Source organism: Amblyraja radiata, chromosome 15, assembly GCF_010909765.2.
Source record: "Amblyraja radiata isolate CabotCenter1 chromosome 15, sAmbRad1.1.pri, whole genome shotgun sequence".
Taxonomy (NCBI): Eukaryota; Metazoa; Chordata; class Chondrichthyes; order Rajiformes; family Rajidae; genus Amblyraja; species Amblyraja radiata.
In genome coordinates this window covers 19310803-19335131 of record NC_045970.1, presented here as the reverse complement: position 1 = coordinate 19335131, position 24329 = coordinate 19310803, and the positions used below count along the sequence as shown (strand labels likewise).

The 24329-nt window shown below is 43.8% G+C and overlaps 1 protein-coding gene across 2 annotated transcripts in view; it reads right to left on the bottom strand.

Moving 5' to 3' along the window:
* Nucleotides 1-20924, bottom strand: part of adam12 (ADAM metallopeptidase domain 12) — a 332398-nt gene extending 311474 nt beyond the window's left edge. For both annotated transcript variants that reach the window (XM_033033702.1, XM_033033703.1), the window contains exon 1: nucleotides 20512-20924. In XM_033033702.1, the coding sequence (XP_032889593.1) occupies nucleotides 20512-20674 (163 nt within the window). In that variant the 5' untranslated portion in view covers nucleotides 20675-20924. The remainder of the gene's footprint in view (nucleotides 1-20511) is intronic.
* Nucleotides 20925-24329: the final 3405 nt, after the last annotated feature.

Genomic DNA, 24329 nt, shown 5'->3' with positions numbered 1-24329 from the left:
ATATTTTCTATAATGGTCTATAACAGCTTCCAAGATGGCAGCTGTGGCGCAGGAAGAAGATCGGTGCCAGTGAGTGGGCTGTGGACTCACCTCCAGTGCCATAAGAAGCTCTCTGAGGGTTTCAAGATCAGCTAAATGAGGAGTCCTGGCACACGAAAACAGAGGGGTGGCCGCGGGAGGGGAGAGGGGGTCGAGGTGTTGGTGGAGTGAGCCGCTGGCATCCCCAAGACATCCAGGGAATGGTGTGGATCAGGCGCCACTGAAGGCCCCACTGCGTTCGGACGAGCGTGTGGATCAGACGCGGCCTGCAGTGGCACAGAGCAGCGGAGAACATCGATGGCATAAGTGGGCCAGGCCAAACTCCAATCACTGGCCCAGTGCCACCGCCAAGACAACGTGTCTTTAAGGCCAAGTTAAGACTCGATATTTATATGAACATGTTACTGTGAAGGTGCTGGAAATGTGGCGACTCTATTGTGCACTACCTCTGAAGATATTTATCATTATTACTCTACAATCATTGCACTCTTGTACCTATGCATGGTATGGTTTTACTGGAATGTACGCAAAACAAAGAATTTCACATTATCTAGGTACATATGACAATAAAGTACTATTGAACTGCGATCTTTTGAATGAACAATAAGTTAAAGCACATGGCCTCGTTTCAAATCAATATCCATTTCGCTTCAACATGAAAGAGTTATCAATCCATTCAACAATGCTACTATTTACATCTCCACACAATTATAACGACATTAGGCAACTGAACAGTTTTTTGCAAACATGTTACAATAATGTTGAATATTATTTGTTCTAAAATGAAACTTTCTATGCCATGTCGCTTAGTATGGTCTTTATCTCCCAATTTAGATCATCTAATCTGAATCACATGTGGCATTATTTTAAAATAAAAACAGGAAAACAAAAGGTCTTTAAATATCAAGGATATTATATGTCACTAATTAAAAGGAAAATAATCACATCTTGCTCTCGTTTGCCTTTATATCTTCCTCCTGATTATATATTTCTGTTTACTTTCCACTATTTCATATTTAATTTTACATTTGTAATTTTATAGCATCTATATGGAAAACATTGCAGTGTATAATTAATGTCTCACCAGATGCTTTTTTAATTTAATCTGTTGTGATGCAGGGAACCCTGGCAGTCATTTAGCAGGCTGAGGTCAATGTCCAATACACTGATTTATTGATATTGTTGTATAATGATTTTAAGGTGTGATGCTCTCAATATGACCAAACGATAGTTGATATCAAACCATACATGAAAATAGAAGGGCAGGTGAGCGTTATGTTTTAAGGACCATCCTAAAATGTAAGAACGCGGATAGGTTTATGGCCAAAGCTCGGTGTCAATTGCGGAATGTGAAGGAGGCTGGTTTGGAGAGCCATTGAGATGTCATTATGTTAGTGGAAAGTCACAGGGAGAAATTTGAAAGTAACAACGAGAAGCATTAAATCACGGCATTGACAGAATAGGAGCCAATACATCAAGCCCTGGGATAAGGGATGAATTGCAGCTTGAGTAACTGAGTTCAGGTTTATGATGCGTGGGCGTTAGGCTGTAGGCCAGCAAAGCATTGGAGAGGCAGACTCGCGGTAACAAAGGTACTGATGTGTATTGTAGCAGAGGTGGAGAGGAGCTGGAGTGGAGATGGAGTTAAGTAATCTAGGTTAAGGGCCTCTCCCACTTCGGCGACAGTGTCGACAATTTTTGTTGACGTAGGTTGACGTGGGTGCTGTCGTAGGTTGTCGCTGGGTGTCGTAGGTGAATTCCATTAAAATTAGTCCCTGGCAGTCGCCTAAAGAGTCGCCTAAGTGGGACAGGCCCTTTATGGTACAATCAGTAGTCAGAAACTCAACTCAGCGCGAGATGGGATGCCTTGGCTAGGAAAGAAACCTTTCATCTAAATAGCCTACAATGTATCTGAAATACAATCAAAACCGATAGAGAAAAATTAAAATAATTATAAGATCTCTTCAATTGTCTCTGAAATTAGTTAATCTGCATGAAGGCCAAATTATCTTTGCAAATCAATTCTTAGATCTGGCTAATGCATTGATCCAGGAATAAGTTGCATGGGAATCTATAGAATTCACCAAATATTGTTTTTTTCTGGTTCAAACTGCTTGTTTCAAATATTAGAGTTGCACCTTTCCTATTCTTTTTGTTTGGCACACATGTGATAATACATGATCTTAACACAACAGGAGTAGAAATATTGCATAACTAGATTGGAAAATCCGGGTATGTTCTACCACCCACAAATATCCTCCATGTTTTCCCTGCACCCACCCTTACCTTTTGTGGCCCAATACACTTGGAGCTTTGGAGGAGGAGGAGCAGTGGAGAGCAACTCAACGGGTCAGGCAGCACCCATGGAGAACATGGATAGGTGATGTCTCGGGTCGGCTCACCTACCCATGTTCTCCAGAGATGCAGCCTGACCCGTTGAGTTACTCCAGCACTTTATGTCTTTTTTTTTTTGCAAACCAGCATTTGCAGTTTGTGTGTTTCTGATTGTTTCTCATTCATAAAATGCTGTCTGACTGCTGAGTTTTTCCAGCATTTTTTATTTTACTAGCAAACTAAAGAGTAGCTGTTGAAAAACAACACAGCTGATGATTCTGTCCACAACACACACGCAGGCACTGAATGAAAGCCATGCTGCCACACAAATCTGATGCAGCAGACCAGAAGTCACAAGGTCATGTCATAAGGACATAGGGACTTCGGCCAATCAAGTCTACTCTGCCATTTAATCGTGGCTGATCTATCTCTTCCTCCTAACCCCATTCTCCTGCCTCCTATCATTACCTCGGGCACCTGTACTAATCAAGAATCTATCTATCTCTGTCTTAAAAATATCCACTGACTTGGCCTCCATGGCAGAGTAATTGTAAAGATTCATTCGTAGGCACGTAGGCCCCCCTCGGTCATGACTGACCACGGGTGATGCATCCTAGTTGTTGGCTGCTTGTTCTAAACCTCGGCTAAAGCAGCATCGCTAACGATGATGTGTGGTCGGATGCAATCCTGGGTGATGTCATATGGAGGACAGGCTGTTGCCCATGCAGCACGTCCCCCCTCTCCACGTTGTTGATCGATCCAAAGGAACAGCAGGGCCGTTACAGTTTGGCACCAGCGCAGTCGCGGAGCTGCCAGAGCGAGGTTGTAGACAACAACAAACTGCCTTAGGGGCTCCGACTCCGGATTTTCTTGAGGTTTACTCCAGGAACCTTTTCCATGACTGCGTATGGCCACAAGGCAGTGGAGTTTTCCCTCTCCTAGATGGACTGCCTTCCCAGGCTGACGAGAACCATCTACCCGAGACTCGTGGGGTCGGGAGCGTCTACCTTCCCGTGCAGGTCTATTGCACCTGCCCACTGTCCCAAGGGACAAGGATTCATTATGGTGCACTATATCTGCATGACTTCATCTTAACAGCACCAGCTATATGGCATGCAGTGGAGTATAAGGGAAAAGAAGTAAACTAGTTCTGATGAAAAGTTACCAAACTGAAACAATTACTGTTTCGCTATCCATATATGCCACAAGATCTGATGAGTTTTACCAGAATTTTCTGTTTTTCTTTTCAAATGGTCGCCCAGCTCTTCTCCACCTGGGATATCCATGGAGAACTCAACTGCATGTGAGGCCAGTAAATACAGCTTGGTTAACCATCTTCCCAGTGCCTCTGGGCATCACTGTGGTGGATAGATGACCAGATTGCTGGCTCAGCAACACGTTTGCACATTATAATCCAGAACCATGAGGGCAACAGTCTGAACTTCCACTGCAGTGTTTAAAGATTGGTTTCTGATGCTTTAACCCCAGATGAGCAAATGCATTAGACTATAGACTTTACAGATCCAACGCTGAGTCCGCACTGATCAGCACTAGCACTATCCTACACACTATGGACAAATCGCAATTTTTATCATAGCCAATTAACCTACAAGCCTTTGGAGTGTGGGAGGAATCTGGAGCACTCGGAGAAGACCCACGCAGTCACAGGGAGAACGTACATGTACATGTACCTGAATAAGGAGCCATGGTTTAATGTCTCCGTCAAAGAATGAAACCTCCAACAATGCCACACTCTTTCAAGCAAGCTAAAACACTCGAGATCTGCAGTGAGATTACTACCCACAGTCTGTTGATTTAGTTAAGCTGTTGTTTGAGAAGAAAATTAACACAAGTATTTTCAACACATTTTAGCATTTAAGAATCACTTGATATCTTGTACTTAATCACCACAAAAGTGCTTTGCACCATAACAAAAAAAAGTGCAGTGCAGTTAGTAATCCATTTAGTCAAGAGTACAGTGATGTTCCACTTATTTACATGGGTGATTTTTGCAGCAAATTGTCGGCCTACATGTTTGTGTAAGTCGGAGATCTTTGTGGATTTAAATCTATCAGCCGAGTAAAACTCAAAAATTAATTTATGGTGGCACAGTGGCACTGAGGTAGAGTTGCTGCCTAACAGCACCTGAGACCCGGGTTCAATCCTGACCATGGGCCCTCACAGTATAGAGTTTGTACATTCTCCTGTGACTGCGTGAGTTTTGTCCGGGTGCTCCAGATTCCTCCCACACTCCAAAGACATACAGGTTGCTAGGTTAATTGCTTTTGTAAATTGTCCATGGTGTGTTAGTGTGCAGGGTGATTATTGGTCGGCAAGGACTCGGCAGGCCGAAGGGCCAGTTTACACACTGTATCTCTAAAGTTTAAAAGTCTAAAGAGGAATTTTGACAAACGTGTGTGTATAAAATGAGTTAGTCTCTAACAGAGATGTAAAACAGCTATTATAACATTTTTACTCAGATTTTCTTTAATGGTGCAGTCGTTGATGCAGTATCTAAGCAATGAAATCCAGGAGCTGGAGCATCTGCAACACTACAATTAACAAGATGCACCAAGAATGTAGTTTGTCTATGCAGGTTTTTGTGAAAGTTATCACCACAAACATGAAGGCAATGGCCTGCAATTTAGCAGCACAATTGCACATTATCAAATTGTAATTGGTGCAGAGCCAACGAGGCCTGGAGAGAGGTCGTATAAAAATGTAAGAGTTGATTACTTCTGCCGCTGCAGTATAGGTTCATGGCTTTAACTGATTGCTAGTCACTTGTCCTCATTTAGCGAATTGAAATGTCTACAGCAGCTACAACCCAAGTCAAGTGATTGATGTTCTCAGCCATAGTTACTCAAATAAACGCTGTAACAGCAAGGCAGCCTCATAGTGGCTTCATTTAACTGGTAGTTCGGTAATTAATATGGGCCAGTGGTTCTGGACACTGTGTGATGTACACCCCAAATGAACAAACACCAGATCACGAGGAGAACGCACAAATTCCACAGATTTGTAGGTTAATTAGCTTCGGTAAAAATTGCCCCAAGTCTGTTCCGTGCTGAATCTAAAGTCTCAAGGTGAAGAAAATGCTGATTCAGTATAAAAGCTATGGAATAAGGACATATGTATGCTACATATTTACTAGTTTTACTGGCAAGAGCAGCTTCAGGCAGCACGATGGCACAGCAGTAGAGTTGCTGCCTTACAACGCCAGAGACCCACGTTCAATCCTGACTATGGGTGCTGTCTGTACGGAGTTTGTACGTTCTCCCTGTGGCCATGTGGGTTTTCTCCGAGTGCTCCAGTTTCCTCCCACACGCCCAAGACATTTAGTTTAGTTTAATTTGGCTTTAGAGATAAATTGTAGAAACAGGCCCTTCAGCCCATCGTGTCCGTGCTGACCTGTGATCCCCGCACATAAACTGGGGACAATTAAAAATTTTACCAAGCCAATTAACCAACAAACCCGTACGACTGGAGTGTGGGCGGAAATCGGAGATCCCAGAGAAAACCCACACGGGTCACGGGGAGAAAGTGCAAACTCCATAGGTTTGTAGGTTAAATGGCTTTGGTAAACATTGCCCCTAGTTTGTAGGATTATATGGGATAATCATTGATTGACGCGGACTCGGTGGGCCAAAGAGACTGTTTCCGCTCAGTATCTGTAAAGTCTAAAGGTGAAGAAAATGCTGATTCAGCAGAAAAGCTGTGGGATAATGGCAGCTTTATAACTGTAGTTATGTACATGTAATATTTAAGCTTAAAAATATCCGTGATTTGATTTGATTCCATTCCGAATGGGACAGAAATTGTGTGGAAATTCCAGTCTTCAAAGGATTCGAACATTGATCCTTCTGTGACAATAGATGATTCCAATCAGAATGAGATGTCGGATTACAAGTGATACTATCTAGTCTGGAGCCGGAAAACTAAAATATAGCAGGGCTGATTGCCAGCGACTGATGTTTGTTGGAAACACCTGTGGCAAATATTTGATGGGAATAGATGTCTGTGTGACTACGATACCCTCGTATAAATATGTATGGGCATGTTTATATTATCATGAAGATAGGTTCATTGGATGAAACACTGAAGAACACCCAAGTCTTTGGAACTACAAACTTGCAGAGAATCAATGAACACAAAGTGCTGGAGAAACTCAGAGGGTCAGGCAGTATCTCTGGAGAACACGGATAGGTGACATTTCAGGTCGGGTTGTGATGTTCTCAACCCAAAAGGTCTCCCATCCATGGTCTCCAGAGATGCTGACTGACCCGCTGACTAACTCCAGCACAGTGTCCTTTGGTGTAAACCTGCATGTGCAGTTCCTTGTTTCTACTCTAGAGAATCAAAGGAGTGGATGTTGCGATGACTATTGAGTGTCCTGAGCTGTCTTGCCACTTGGACTCTGCTATTCCCTCCTGTGTGTTTCCAAGCACAAACACTTGACAAGAATGGATGCCTCAGCTGAGCAGCAAGACCCTCCACTGCACAGGACCATACTGGAGCCACCTTTAAGTTGAAGGAGTAGGATGGAGCGAGGCTGGAGATTAAACAGATGGCGAGGAGATTTTGGTATGGCTGGGCAGGCTGGAAGTTGGGAATGCTTGATATTAGGAAGGATGAAAGTAGGGTTTGGGTACAGCTCCATCCAGGACCGTAAGAAATTGCAGCGTATTGTAAACGCAGCCCAGGCTATTACACAAACCAACCTCCCTTCTATTGATTCCATTTATACCTCACACTGCCTCGGCAAGGCGAGCAGCATAATCAAGGATGAGTCGCACCCTGGCCACTCCCTCTTCTCCCCTCTCGCATCAGGCAAAAGGTATAGAAGTGCACACCTTCAGATTCATGGACAGTTTCTTCCCAGCTGTTACCAGGCAACTGAATCATCCTACCACAACCAGATAGCAGTCTGAAGAAGGGTTTTGTCCCGAAACGTTGCCTATTTCCTTCGCTCCATAGATGCTGCTGCACCCGTTTCTCCAACATTTTTGTGTACATTCGATTTTCCAACATCTGCAGTTCCTTCTTAAACACTGAACTACTATCTACCTCATTGATATGCCTTAGACTATCCTTGACTGGATATTGCTGGTTTTACCTTGGAGTAAATATTATTCCCTTATCATGTGTCTTACACTGTAAATGGATTGATTGTAACCATGTATTGTCTTTCTGCTGACTGGTTAGCATGCAGCAAAAAGCTGTTCACTGTACCTCGGTACAAGTGACAATAAACTAAACTGAACTGAACTGACCAGGAAGGCTGAAGAAAAGGAATGCTCGAGAGGTTATAACATTTTACTTGCATCATACAATGCTTCTCTATGAAAGGCTCAACTATTCACCTGGACCCCCAGGAAAATACTTCAGGGCTGTCTATTCAGATTTTGTGCCTATGGGCCTTTGCAAGATCCAGCCCAATGAATACAAAATGTTGGCAGAGAGGGGTATAGAGTGACAGAAAACAGAAGCATGAAAAATCAATGCGTTATGGCACAGTGGATTAATCTAAAACTTTTTTTATTGAAATTCAGGTTCATTCATCCAAGGAAATGTGACAAGTCATGTTGTAGAAAGTTTTCGCAAAGTTCTAAAATATAAAATTCTGTACACATAAGAACACATTGTAATAATATAAATTGTTAAGAATTACAAGGTCCTTAAAAAGATTAAAAAACTTGAGGCTACTTTAATTGTAATGAGATATGTAATCATTTGGGAATTCCAAGATTAACAGTAGCTGATGTTCAAACTATTTTTCTCTTTAAGAGCTATCAGTCATCAAACTATCCAATGAATTAAAATTCAACGTGACAAATAAAATATTGATAGACTGTTTGGAAAAGGGTAGCAAAAGAATCATTCATTTCAGCTTCATGGTATGGGCTATAATTCTAATATCGATGATTTATTATTCTTCAAAAAGGTGATTAAATCCTGCAGAATATGCTTGCCAGCTTTGGTATTTTATTCTAACATCTGGAGTTGATCCAAGAGCTTTGAACATAATCTACAGGGATCTAAGTTACGAGAAGACTCCTTGGATGGACAGCTTATGAGAGATTACAGCTAAGAAGGGCTGCCTTTACATAAAGCATTCTATCTCACAAAGCCACAGGCTTAACATTGTTGCATTACATATTTATGAATCCTGAGAAGTATATTATAATCTTTACAAACAAATGCAAGAGTACATAATTCCCTATTCAAAATAAAATGTTGCAGCAGTGTTTATATTGATGTCTCACTGACTACCCAGTAATTGTGTGCTTCCACAATGTAAACATTAAGTCTATTTAAACTATGGGTATAAATCTGTAGTAATGCTGTGATATCTCCAGTGAGAGCACACATGTTTCATTGTTACATGCATATTCTGTTTTAATGGCTATCAAATTTATCATGTACAATAAAATGTTTGCCGCCATAACATTGAAAATCCTAAATGATCTATAGTGATATGAATTGCTTTGAGCTATTGTATATTGCTACGTCAATGATATATTGGCTACGCTTATGTAATCAAATAGGAATGTTGACAGAAAGATTACAAACAAGCAATTTGAGACAATCCTAGGTTATGCCAGTCACAAAACCATCGAGTACTTTACACTTTCATCCACATAACAGCTACTTCAAAAGCAGATTAAATGTTTCACAGTAACTGGGTAAGTTTAATGCTACTTTAGAACATGTCATCCTTGCTACATCGCCTCTACCTTGTAAAACACACTTTCTGTTACAAATTTGAGTACCATTATTATAACCTACTGTCATGTGGTGACAGTATGTTCCCGATGTTAGGGAAGTCCAGAACAAGGGGTCACAGTTTAAGGATAAGGGGGAAATCTTTTAGGACCGAGATGAGAAAAACATGTTTCACACAGAGAGCGTTGAATCTCTGGAACTCTCTGCCACAGAATGTAGTTGAGGCCAGTTCATTGGCTATATTTAAGAGGGAGTTAGATGTGGCCCTTGTGGTTAACGGGATCAGGGGGTATGGAGAGAAGGCAGGTACAGGATACTGAGTTGGATGATCAGCCATAATCATATTGAATGGCGGTGCAGGCTCGAAGGGCCGAATGGCCTACTCCTGCACCTATTTTCTATGTTTCTATGTGCTTCTAATGTGTACCTAAAGCATACTTTTATTGCATAATATTTATTGTTAAATACAAATTATTGATAATATTCCAATTGTTCATAAGAATTACTAAGACAAACAGCATACTTGGTGAAAGCTAGTACACAATTTATACAATTTAGTTTAATTTTACATTTTTAGATATTAGGGCCTTTCCGTCCACTGAGTCCACGCCCATCATGATCACCCACTCACACTAGTTCTATGTTATCCTACTTCCCCACTCCTTACACGCTGGGAGAAATTCAGAGGCCAATTAACCAACAAACCCGCACGTCTTTTGGGATGTGGAGGGAACCCTTAGGAAACCCACGCGGTCACAGGGAGAATGTGCAAGCTCTGCACAGACAGCACCAGACGTCAGGATCGGACACGGGTCCCTGGCGCTGGGAGGCAGCAGCTCTCACAACTGCACCGCTGTGCCACCCATTTACCTCCCTCACCCATTCAATCACAACCTTTATCACCTGACACAAAGTCGATTTTAACATTATTTGGATGCCTTGAAAAATAACCATAAAAAATGCTCCCAATTTTACAATAATTTACAGTGCAACAAACCCATATGCACGCCTTAATTTAAACAAAATGACTAGTCAGTATACATCACAAATAATGCTTTTCTCACCCAATTTCATGTAAATAACGCAATTATATAGCTTTTAAAGATAAAATATTGTATTGTCTTGCAGTGGAAACTAATGATTTGTAAATATTTGAACTCTTCTACTCAACCTCAGTTCACTGATTGGGATTTGGATGCCCATCTAGAAATGTCAACTTAAATGTTTAAGTCAAGCGACTATCATCCTCAGCCAACTTGCATCAGAAGCAGTCAATGTACACATTATGCTCCATGGAGCTGCATCTTGCCTTGCTTTTCCCCATTGTATCAGCATAACCTTCTATTATTTTACCTTATGTGCACTTATCTTGCTTTCACTTAAATGCATGTGACGTGGCTTCGAGAATCTCAAGGCCATGCTCAGGAGGTTACGTGGTGGAAGGAGAGGACTACCTCACCAACCTGTCCATCCCCTCACCCACCACTTGTTCTGACAATGTGCCCATTGTTATCCTCATTAGTCTGGATTTTCAAAAAACCTTTGACAAGGTCCCACACAAGAGATTAGTGTGCAAAATTAGACCACATGGTATTGGGCTAGGGTATAGGCATGGATAGAGAACTGGTTGGCAGACAGGAAGCAAAGAATAGGAATTTAATGGGTCCTTTTCAGAATGTCAGGCAGTGTCTAGAGGGGTGCCGCAAGGATTGGCGCTGGGACCCCAGTTATTTACAATATATATTAACGATTTAGACGAGGGAATTAAATGTGACATCTCCAAGTTTGCAGAAGACACAAAGCTGGGTAGCAGAATGAGCTGCGATGAGGATGCTATGAGGCTGCAGGGTGACTTGGATAGGTTGGGTGAGTGAGCAGATGCATGGCAGATGCAGTATAATGTGGATAAATGTGAGGTTATCCACTTTGGTAGCAAGAACAGGAAGGCAGATTATTATCTGAATGGTGTCAGATTAGGAGAAGGGGAGGTTTAACGAGACCTGGGTGTGCTTGTACATCAGTCATTGAAAGTAAGCATGCAGGTACAGCAGGCAGTGAAGAAAGCTAATGGCATGTTGGCCTTCATTGCAAGAGGATTTGAGTTTAGGTCCTACTGTAGTTGTACAGGCACTGGTGAGGCCGCACCTGGAGTATAGAGTGCAATTTTGGCCTCCTAATTTGAGGAAGAACATTATTGCTATTGAGGGAGTGCAACGTAGGTTCACCAGGTTAATTCCTGGGATGGCGGGACTGACATGTGATGAAATAATAGGTCGATTGGGCTTGTAATCACTGGAATTTAGAAGGATGAGAGGATATCTTATAGAAACATATAAAATTCTTAAAAGATTGGACTGGTTAGATGCAGGAAACATGTTCCAGATGTTGGGAGAGTCCAGAACCAGGGGTCACAATTTAAGAATAAGGGTAGGCCATTTAGGACTGAGATGAGAAAACATGTTTTTCACCCGGAGAGTTGTGAATCTGTGGAATTCTCTGCCACAGAAGGCAATGGAGGCCAATTCACTGGGTGTTTTCAAGACAGAGAGAGTTAGATTTAGCTCTTATGTCTAAAGGAATCAAAGGGTATGGGGAAAAAGCAGGAATGGGTTAATGATTTTGGATGATCTGCCTATATTATATTGAATGGCACTGGCTCGAAGGGCCGAAGGGCCTACTCCACCTATTTTTCTATGTTTCTATGTTAGTCACCACATAACCCACAAAGACTCAGTGTATGTAAATCATCCTCGATGCTGAGGAATTGCCCGTGTAGAAAAAGCATCTTAAAACAGTGGTATTTTCCACTTTCTAACCAAGTTTTAAGTAAAAAATTGTATTGGCAGCTCATTGGCATAGCAATTACAATCTAATTTTCAAGCAGGTCCTTGCCTGGTTTGAGTGTCAAATGTTACATGCTTCCCTCTCCTGCTCCCATTATCACCTTTCCAAGGAAGTGCAATTACCAACCACTTAGATTTGACAGTGAGAGCATACCTGCGGTGTTGTCAAACTTTGTTTACAAAGAAGATCAAGAAAGACTTGCATTAATATAAATACTTTGCATCCTCTAAACATCCCAAGTGCTTCACAGCTATAGAAATATTTTTGAAATGAACTGATAATTATTGATCATGGAACATAAAACAATATAGGCCCACAATGTCCTGGCTGAATATAGAACACGCGCCAACTCTCGGACACCTCCTCCTACTTACCCTTGGACCATGACCCCACTGACGAGCACCAGGCCACCATTTCTAGCACCATCACCGACTTCATCAATTCCCACGCCCTGCCTGACCAAGCTTCCAAACTCATCGTTCCCCAGCCCCGCACGGCCCGTTTTTACCTTCTCCCCAAAATCCACAAACCCGGCTCTCCCGGCAGACCCATTGTCTCTGCGTGTTCGTGCCCCACCGAACTCATCTCCACATACCTTGACTCCATCCTATCCCCCTTGGTCAAATCCCTCCCCACCTATGTTCTAGACACCTCAGACACTCTCCGCCGCCTCCACGCATTCCACTCTCTGGGCCCTCACCCCCTCATCTTCACCATGGATGTCCGGTCACTCTACACCTCCATCCCCCACCAGGATGGCCTCGGAGCCCTCCGGTTCTTCCTCGACCAGAGGAGCAACCTATACCCAGCCACTGACACTCTCCTCCGCTTAGCGGAGTTGGTCCTCACCCTCAACAACTTTACATTTGACTCCTCCCATTTCCTCCAAACACAAGGCGTAGCTATGGGCACACGCATGGGCCCCAGCTACGCCTGCCTCTTTGTCGGGTACGTTGAACAATCCTTGTTCGAGACGTACCAGGGCCCCATCCCCGACCTCTACCTCCGTTACATTGACGACTGCTTTGGTGCCACCTCCTGCACCTACACACAACTGACTGACTTCATCCACTTCACCACGAACTTCCATCCGGCACTCCAATACACCTGGACGATTTCCGACACTTCCCTACCATTCCTTGACCTCACCATCTCCATCGCAGGGGACAGACTCCTGACCGACATACATTACAAACCCACTGACTCACATGGCTATCTGGACTACACGTCTTCCCACCCAGCCCCCTGTAAAGACCCCATCCCCTACTCCCAATTCCTCCGCCTACGCCGCATCTGTTCCCAGGATGAGACATTTCATACCAGGGCATCGGAAATGTCCTCGTTCTTCGGGGCACGGGGATTCCCCTCCGCCACCATAGATGAGGCTCACACCAGGGTCTCATCCATACCCCGTAACACTGCTCTCTCTCCCCATCCCCGCACTCGCAACAAGGGCAGAGTCCCTCTGGTCCTCACCTTTCACCCCACCAGCCGGCAAATACAACACATAATCCTCCGCCATTTCCGCCACCTCCAACGTGACCCCACCACTCGCCACATCTTCCCATCTCCCCCCATGTCTGCCTTCCGCAAAGACCGCTCCCTCCGCAACTCCCTCGTCAATTCTTCCCTTCCCTCCCGCACCACCCCCTCCCCGGGCACTTTCCTTTGCAACCGCAAGAAATGCAACACCTGTCCCTTCACCTCCCCCCTCGACTCCATTTAAGGTCCAAAGCAGTCGTTCCAGGTGCGACAAAGGTTCACCTGTATCTCCTCCAACCTCATCTACTGCATCCGCTGCTCTAGATGTCAGCTGATTTACATCGGGGAGACCAAGCGTAGGTTGGGCGATCGTTTCGCCGAACACCTCCGCTCAGTCCGCAATAACCTACCTGAACTCCCGGTGGCTCAGCACTTCAACTCCCCCTCCCATTCCCAATCCGACCTCTCTGTCCTGGGTCTCCTCCATTGCCAGAGTGAGCAACAGCGGAAATTGGAGGAACAGCACCTCATATTCCGTCTGGGGACCTTGCGTCCCTATGGCATTAACATTGAATTCTCCCAATTTTGCTAGCCCTTGCTGTCTCCTCCCCTTCCTTAACCCTCTAGCTGTCTCCTCCCACCCTCCCATCCGCCCGCCCTCGGGCTCCTCCTCCTCCTCCCCTTTTCCTTCTTCTTCCCCCCCCCACCCCCCATCAGTCTGAAGAAGGGTTTCGGCCCGAAACGTCGCCTATTTCCTTCGCTCCATAGATGCTGCTGCACCCGCTGAGTTTCCCCAGCAATTTTGTGTACCTATAGACTAAATCTCATCTGCCTGCACATGATCCATATCTCTCCATATCCACTTAAACACCATTATCATATCTGCCACCACCCTTGGCAGTCACCACCACCCTTGGCAGTCATTCCAGGCACCCACCACCTTTGTATTATAAGACTGTGGCAATTTGTACAACACGCCCCGGAAACTGCTATGTGCAACGATAAAGTTAATCTATTATTACCGAGGTTGACAGATATTGGTTAGGATACGAGAAGAAAAATCTTCCCAGTATTTCTTTCCTATACAAACTTTCCTGCTCACCTGAGAGAGTAATTGGGATGTAATATACGATCGTATCTGAGAAAAGGCACTGGTGACAATGCAGCATTCCATATTTGCCACACCGATTATCAAAATAGAGCTTGTGTTTCATTCCCTGCTCTGGGACTTAAATCTACAACCTCTCTACACTGTGGAAAGGGTACAAACCGTAAGGGCACACCTTTCATTAGACCCCAATATCTTCATGGAGGCAATAATCTTGTACCTTGTACTTTCAAAAGAGTCCACATGGAAGTTGGACAATTTTTTTTATACTGGACAATTTTTACATTTATCAAGCCAATTAACCTACAAACCTGTACGTCTTTGGAATGTTGGAGGAAACTGAAGATCTCAGAGAAAATCCACGCAGGTCACGGGGAGAACGTACAAACTCCGTACAGACAGCGCCCATAGTCGTGATTGAACCCGGGTCTCCGGCGCTGCATTTTGCTGTAAGGCAGCAACTCTACCGCTGCGCCACCATGACTATAACAGCATAGGGAGGATTTAATTTCAATAAGAAATAATTTTGAATTATTTTTAAGAGTTATTGGAGGTTGTAGATTTAAGTCCCATAGCAGAGTTGGCTGCTCATTACATAGATAGTCAACTGCCCTCTTCTGAAAAATATTTGGATTGTAACAAACACCTGATGCCTTTTGGTATAAAGTGGTTGTCATTTTGGTTGTGCCAATGGCACAGATATGATCTGCCAATAAGGACAAAGTCAGGAATCTTAGCAAATCCCATTATGGTTGGGAATAATGTTACTGCCACACCTGTACCCTTTAAATTCACCACTGTTTTTGTCACAATTGTGGCTAATCATACAACGAGTAACATTTTCTGAATGTAATCACCTTTATGCAATTCGCCACAATAATTTGTCACTTTAAGGAACAAACTGTGTTGAACAAAGATCAATATTCTCAATAAAGATGAGCAAGCCAGTATTACAGTAGTGCTACTGTCATTTTGATTAAAGAACAATCCTCAAAAATTAAAAAAAAAAAGAATTTCAAGGTTAATATTAACTTGTTATAAAATGCTGAATAGGATGCCGATAATCATCTTTATTTTTCTAATACACTTCAATTTATATTTTGCCATATCACCAGTTTGCTCAAGTGCCTCTGTAACCTTTTGCGTCTTAATGTTAATAATATTTTTTAAATGTTGATGATGCATTCTGACAAAATTGTATGATGGTAATTACATTTGGAAACTATTGAATGAATAGCTCAAATATGATAGAAACAAATGGTAAAGTACAGCATTGGACACAATACTCTTCCAAACCATACTGGATACATTCTCTGTTGCCTGACTTTGTCCTCACTGACAGATTGTATCTATATCATTGACAGAAAGAAAGTGTTTGCTATTTCTTAAAAAGTGCATGATTAACTATTGGGAAGTCAGACCAACTAGCTCTCGTAGACTTCTGGGTCCAGAGATTGGGTCACATATACTTTTTGTGCAGCAAACACCTGTTGGGCATTGCATTAATTCCTATCCACGTCACCTGCAAAATGCAGTCCTAAGGCATTTTACAAACAGAATCACCATTTAAGATATTGGTTGGCCAGTTCCTGTCAGAAGCTGCACAAAGACATTGTAACCACCCATCATCATTGCACTGATCCTTGGGAAGTGTGTCGTTAACATAATCTCCCCGACACCCATAAAACAGCTACAGAAAGGGGTGTTAAAGAGGAAATAAAGGCAAGATGGGGCTGAATGGGAGATGGTGAGTGAGGGACACCATTCTCTGGTGCATCTGAAAAACTCTATCTAATGGTTTGCTGAGACTGACTGTGGTTCCATGAGCTGCCTGCTTTTGCTGTGTGATGTAAGCTGATCAAGGGGTCAGTGATTACATAAAGCAGGTCAGAAGTTAAATGCAAAATGGCTGCACTCAGTCGAGGGACTTTTACAGACATCATCCTGATAATTAGGTTTGTAGCTGACAGATGCTGTGTGCATGACATCAATATCACAATGCAGACTCCTTTATTGACTCTTCATTGCTAATCCCTATGCAAGTTGCTCTAAACTCTTTGTGAGTGAACATCAAAGGTTGTAGATCATAGTAAACAGCTACAATTCTTGCTGGCAATCTAGTAAAGATGCTGCGTGTGGCTTGTGTTATCATTAGATGCCTGTCCAACATGGGAAAATATTGATAGACACAAAAAGCTGGAGTAACTCAGCGGGCCAGACAGCGTCTCTGGAGAAAAGTAATAGGTGACGTTTCGGGTCGAGACCTTTCTTCAGATTTCTTCAGAGGTTCACTTGCACCTCCTCCAATCTCATCTACTGTAACTGTTGTTCAAGATGTGGACTCTTATACATCGGCGAGACCAAACGTAGACTGGGCGATCATTTTGTTGAACACCTTCGTTCAGTCTGCCTGGACCTACCTGATCTCCCGGTTGCTGAACACTTCAATTCCCCTTCCCATTCCCACACAGACCTTTCTGTCCTGGGCCTCCTCCATTGTCAGATTGAGGCTAAATGCAAATTGGAGGAACAGCATCTCATATTTCGATTGGGCAGCTTACAACCCAGTGGTATGAATATTGATTTCTCTAACCAAGTAGCCCCGGCATTCCCTCTCTCTCCATCCCTTCCCTACCCAAGTCGTACCAGCTTCAAAGTCGTCTTGTTAAGTCATTGTCTGTACTCGTTCTCACCCAGCACACAGCCTGTTTCCTTTATCATTGCTACTTTTTTGCATATCTTTCATTCATTTGTCCTTTATCTCTCTACATCACCATCTATTTATCTATCTCATTCGCTTTCCCCTGACTCTCAGTCTCGAAGAAGGGTCTCGACCCGAAACGTCACCTATAACTTTTTCCCAGAGATGCTGTCTGACCCGCTGAGTTACTCCAGCTTTTTGGGTCTATCTTTGATTTAAACCAGAATCTGCAGTTCCTTCTTACACATGGGAACATTTTGGCCATGCTTAGGAACTGGCTGAGCCAATACACTATTTTCATCTGAAAACAATATAACTGAGAAAAACCTGCTGCAGTGCATGTTTTGAGCATGTGAGGTGTGATAAATGGATCCAATTCATAGATTCTGGCATTTCCCGTTTGATTATCCTGCTAGTGATTTGAACGATTGTGCAGATACATCCTTGGCGGTATCTCACTTGGACCACAAGTTGTCTGGTGCAGGTAATGTGTAGGAAGGAACTGCAGATGCTGGAGTTTACACGAAATGCTGGAGTCACTCAGCAGGACAGGCAGCATCTTTGGAGAGAAGGAATGGGTGACGTTTCGGTTCGAGACGCTTCTTCAGACTGAGCTCAGCATTTTGTGTCTATCTGGTGCAGGTAATCATTGGCACAACAGCGAACAAAGAATCACAACACTTCATAGACAATGAGCTCTTTGTTAGGTGTGGGTTTCAAATGCTCTTTTTCACAGAAGGTATACTGAAGGTGTTGATGGATTTCATGGTCAATGAATGCCTTCACTGAATCTCATGGGTGTGGGAGATAGATCACAGTTCCCAGGATCCCGTGTCATTGCGAGGTGACATTGTGCAGCACCAGGTTAGTTGTGGAGCTTGTGAAACTGTCTGAAGAAGGGTTTCGGCCCGAAACGTCGCCTATTTCCTTCGCTCCATAGATGCTGCTGCACCCGCTGAGTTTCCCCAGCAATTTTGTGTACCTTAGTTGTGGAGCTTTATCTTTTGGATGTCAAGTATGAGGCCCATTCACTCACATACATCAGTGAACAACAGCAGTGCAGTGGACAAAATGTGTAAGAGAGAACTGCAGAAGCTGGTCAAATCGAAGGTAGACACAAAATGCTGGAGTAACTCAGTGGTTGAGACAGCATCTATGGAGAGAAGGAATGGGCGACGTTTCAGGTCGAGACCCTTCTTCAGACACAGATGGTAGAGTTGCTACCTCACTGCATCAGTAAAACAAGTTAAATCCGTTCTCTTATGCTCCCTGGGTGTTTAGATGTTTTGCCTGCTACTGTACGGTTTTCCCCAAGGGGCTTCAGTTTCCTCCCATCCTAAGGATGTACAAGTTGGTAGGTTAATTGGCCACGGTAATTTGCCCTGGAGTGTGGACGGGTGACAGAATCTAGGAGCAGATGACAAGAATGCCAGAAGATAAAAGAGGGAACGTGTGGAACTAGTATAAATGGGTGTTTGATGGCTGGCCTGTGGGCCAGAAGGCTGTTTCCATGCTGTATGATGTATGACTCTATTTAAACGGGATGCAACAGAGGCTCTAGTGAATCTTTCTCTGGCTTTTGCTTATTCCCTGAGGGAAAATATCTGACCTCTTATCAGCATCTCTCCCAAACCAGCAAAACTAAGGCTGAAGACTCTTTGTTTACAGTCAGGAGAATAAATTGGTCTCACTCTACAAAACAGCAGACTGGATTTGCATCATCCCACATCTTCTTTTAAGTATCAATCTCACTGAGAGTGGAATAAAAATAATTGAACCACCTATAAAATTAAACTCAACATTTCCCACTATTAATTAACCAGCTGACAGTATAAGGTAAATGAAACTGAATACTGGTATACAATATTCTCCCTTCGATTTCTTAAGCAAAATATTGAACATATATTTGAATAGGATGCCCGCCTGCTTAAGTTTAGAAATTGTCAAAGATCAGAATTCTGCTATTGAAGTCCATTGGAACGATTGGAATGATTTTTGGATAGAAGTATCTCCAATTCTATTATGTGCATTCATTTTTATTGCATAGTGAAATAAAAGTGTTGATTGCAGCAGCTGTTTGATCTGGGGATGTGATTAAAGGTTTTAGATTTTTTTAAATGCCCAATTCCTGATAAGCCCTGCATCATATGCCCAACTGAAGAATGAAATTGGCAATATTTCACTGATTCGGTAAGTCAGTGAAAGAACTAATGTTTTGATTTAATTTTGATTAAAAAAAGATGAAAACTGTAGAATCCAATACATGAGTTTCCTGCAGCTAACCGCTAACAAATAATGATGAACAAGCCAAGTATAAAGTGATGCATCGTGTTGAATGAAGTATCATCAAAGAACAGGGGAAGATGTTTCAAGTTAACTTCACATTCTCAGTGGATGTAGGTTAAGGTGGGATCCCCTGCTTTCCAAGCACAAAGGCTGAGAATCAGGAGTTGGAATATGTCTAAAACCAAAATATGGATCAACACTGGTCCCACTTTGAAGGGTCCCATTAAGCAAGAGGTGATGTCAAGTTGACATGTCCCTGGGATCACAAAGCCAATGGCAGAGGTTTCATGCCAACACAATGATCCCAAATCAGTACGCTAGCGGAATCTCGTCCACAAGTTCAAACGCCGATTCCATCCAACAGAAGTCACTCTGTTGCTAAGTTTCCAGTTACTTTAAAAGAGAATAGTTCCCAGGTTTTGCTTCGTGCGCTGGAGTTAACTGGACAAACGTTAAAAAGCTGAATCCTAAGTTTTTCCAACTCTCAGCACCTTACAATGGTTAAGAGGTTTCCAATCCATCGCTTCACGTTCAACACACACCAGAACTGCTTTGCTCTGCAAGCGATGCAGACAGGACAGGAGAACAGAATAATTGGCAAAATTCAGTCAATAATCTGCTTCTGGAAATACACCAAAAGAGTAGAAAACCAGTCTCGTTCATAGTTATATGGGGTGCAGATCACATCGGCTCAATCTCCCTCACTCTCACTCTCTCTCTCTCTCTCTCTGGGGATACCAAGTAAACTGTGCAACTGATCGGCAGCACAATAGAAAAGTTTGATGCCTGTGTATTTTGAGTAATTCAAATGGGAGCCAGATGGTGTAACGGCCAATGAATGACTCAAAGGCAAGAGTATTTGCAGCAACGGGCACGGCGTAATAGCAAAGGGGCTGCATTGTCCAGAAATACGAGGCGGGGGGGGGGGGGGGGGCACATAGAAGTTAAAGCACTTTTAAAGAAGCAAAATAAGTATAAAAAGAACTCTCACCATCTTTCCATGCTCCGAATGCATCGGTTATGCTGATAAAAACATACAGTATTTGCAGTCTGGCTGCAAAACTACGGCGCCCAAGTCCGCTTGTCATCTTGTGTAGGCTGGGAGATAACTTTGCGGTCTTTTCATGAGACTGGATGAGGGGGATCAGCAGCATAATATACAGGGAGCCGGGATCAGGACGTGGGAGATTTCCGGCACTCGGCCACTCGCCTCATACAGCCCTCCCAGACTGGGCAGGCACTCGGCACTCTCACAAAGTTCACTTGGGACAAAGACAGTAACGACATGTGTTCCCAGAGAAGCTGGCGAGGGCCCAGGTGCCCAGTTCATGTGCTCAAGTCTCAGACGGGAAAAGGCTGCTGTAAAATGCCACTTTAGCAGCTTTTCCTCTCCCCCCCCCCCTCCCCCCCCCTCCTCCTCCTCCTCCCCTCCCCACTCCTCTCTCCTCTCTCCTCTCCCCTCCCCAATAGTGTCCGAGCACAGCTGCAGCTGCCGGGTCCTAGCGCCCGCCCTCTCTCTCTCTCTCTGCTTCACATTGAAAATATGAATGGAGCCATCCTGCTGACGTCATCAAAAAAACAAAAAGCCCTCCCATATCCTGGAGCGGGTTGCACACCGGCCAAAAGTCTCTTGGCCTTTTGGAGTTGAGGTGAGGTGAGCCAGCGTGAAGAAGCTGCACAACACGACTGTCTTTTGGAATAAGTGCAGGCTGAACTGCAGATGCTGGTTTAAACCGAAGATAAACATTGAAAAGCTGGAGTAACTCAGTGGGACAGACAGCATCTCTGGAGAGAAGGAATGGGCGATGTTTCGGGTCGAGACCCTTCTTCAATGTCCTTTGGAATAATCTGGATTTGCGAGGTCTCACATGTAGCAACTTCAGGAGATCAGGGGATTTCAGGAAGGCTGAACAGAGAATCGAGAACAAGAGGACATCCGAAATGTCCTAATTCTTTAGGGAACGGGGGTTCCCCTCTCCCATCATAGACGAGGCCCTCACTCGTGTCTTCTCGGTACCCTGCAGCTCCACCCTGTCTCCCCCTCCCCTCAGTGGCAACAGTCCTCGCCTTTCACCCCCATTAGCCATCGCATGCAACACATAATCCTCCCGCATTTTCGCCACCTTCAAAGGGATCCCACCACTAGCCACATCTCCCCATCTCCACCCATTTCCGCTTTCCGTAGAGACCGTTTCCTCTGCAACTTCCTGGTCAACTCGTCCCTTCCAACCCAAACCACTCCTCCCCAGGTACTCTGCAACCGCAGGAGATGCAACACTTGTCCCTATACCTCCCCCCTGGACTCCGTCCAAGGACCCCGACAGTCCTTTCAGGTGAGGCAGTGGTTAACTTGCACCTCCTCCAACCTCATCTACTGTATCCGCTGTTCCAAGTGTGGACTACACAGTATATCGGCAAGACCTAGCGCAGGCTCAGCTATTGTTTTGCTGAACTCCACTTAGTCCGCCTAGGCCTACGTGATCTCCCGGTTGCTAAACACTGTAACTCCCCCTCCCATTCCCATACTGTCCTTGGCCTCCTCCACTGTCAGAGCGATGCCCAACGGAAATTGGAGAAACAGCACCTCATATTTCGCTTGGGCAGCTTCCAACCCAGCCGTATGAACATTGATTTCTCTAACTTCAAGTAAGCCTTGCTTTTCCTCTCTCGCCATCCCTCCCCCATCCTAGTTCCCCGAATCGTCTCACTGTCCTGATTAAATTTTGACTAATTGTAGGCTTCGTTGTCACCTTCCTCTCAGTTAATAAAATGTTAAATGGTCAGCTCGACATAGATTACAAAACCTACCCCAAACCCAAACCAATTAGGAGCAGACGAGGGCATTCGATCCAATTTGAGATTCCAGCTACCAAGACAAATGTGTACAGCAATTTGTTTTTCCCAACACAATTAAAGCATGGAATAATCATCACCCTACCATAGTTACCCAACCAGATGCAACTAAATTTAAGGGAGCTCTTTCTTCCCAAAAACCCTTTCTGGCTTAAGTCCTCCCTCCACCATCTCCAGTTTAAATTCCATTTGGAATATTTTGAAGGACCAAGAAACCAAGAATGAAGAACAATTATCTATTCTATATTTTCCGAGAACATCGTCCCCTATTAAGTGTGTTTTCACATCTTACCCTTCCATATCTCTATGTCTCCCTCTCCCCTGACTCTCAGCCGGAAGAAGGCGCTTGACCTGAAACGTCACCCATTGCTTCTCTCCAGAGATGCTGCCTGTCCCACTGAGTTACTCCAGCATTTTGTATCTATCTTTGGTGTAAACCAGCATCTGCTGTTCCTTCCCGCACATTGAACAGAGAAACAATGCTCAGTGGCCTAGGTCTGTGGGCAGTGCACAGTAACAGTTCAACCACTGACATGAATCATCAAAAAGTTGAATCCACTCACAAGGTGAGCAAGGTATGTGCAAATCTGATGTTTCTACGGATAATGGAAACACTCCATTTTGGTTCATCTCCATTCCCTACAGTTTGAAAGGAGCAGAACAATTTCTTCCACATTGTACAACAATTTGGTTTTCAAACTAATCAGAAGCAGTGAGAGATGAATTGGACTCAATATACAATAGACACTAAGTGCAGGAGTAGGCCATTTGGCCCTTCGAGCCAGCACCATCATTCAATTTGATCATGGCTGATCATCCCCAATCAGTACCCTGTTCCTGCCATCTCCCCATATCCCCTGACTCCGCTATTTTTAAGAGCCCTATCTAGCTCTCCCTTGAAAGCGTCCAGAGAACCTGCCTCCACTGCCCTCTGAGGCAGAGAATTCCACAGACTCACCACTCTCTGTGAGAAAAAGTGTTTCCTCGTCTCCGTTCTAAATGACTTACTCTTTATTCTTAAACTGTGGCCCCTGGTTCTGGACTCTCCCAACATCAGGAACATGTTTCCTGCCTCTGGAGTGTCCAAGCCCTTAACAATCTTATATGTTTCAATGAGATACCCTCTCATCCTTCTAAACTCCAGAGTGTACAAGCCCAGCTGCTCTCAGCATATGACAGTCCCGCCATCCCGGGAATTAACCTTGTAAACCTACGCTGCACTCCCTCAATAGCAAGAATGTTCTTCCTCAAATTAGGGGACCAAAACTGCACACAATACTCCAGGTGTGGTCTCACTAGGGCTCTGTGCAACTGCAGAAGGACCTCTTTGCTCCTATATTCGATTCCTCGTGTTATAAAGGCCAACATGCCATTCGCTTTCTTCATTGCCTGCTGTACCTGTATGCTTACTTTCATAGACTGATGTACAAGGACCCCCAGATCCTGTTGTACTTCCCCTTTTCCCAACTTGACGCCATTTAGATAGTAATCTGCCTTCCTGTTTTTGCTACCAAAGTGGATAACCTCACATTTATCTGCATTAAACTTCATCTGCCATGCATTTTCCCACTCCCACAACCTGTCCAAGTCACCCTGCATTCTCATAGCATCCTCTTCACAGTTCACACTGCCACCCAGTTTTGTGTCATCTGCAAATTTGCTAATGTTACTTTGAATCCCTTCATCCAAATCAGTGACTCAGTGATATACCCATGGTAAAATCAATATGCATTGCCCGTCTTAATCCTGGGCTTCCTAATAGGTTTCCATCTCTGACAGACTTTGGGTCAATAATATGTTGTCGCATTAAAATAATGTGCATAACCATATATTTCCTGGATATAAATATAACTGAAGTTTGTACAATATTATCGCACAATGGAGCTTCTATCTGTCCACGTATACACTGCATTTTGCTAGTACTGTATTTAAAAATTTATAAATAGAGGCACAGCT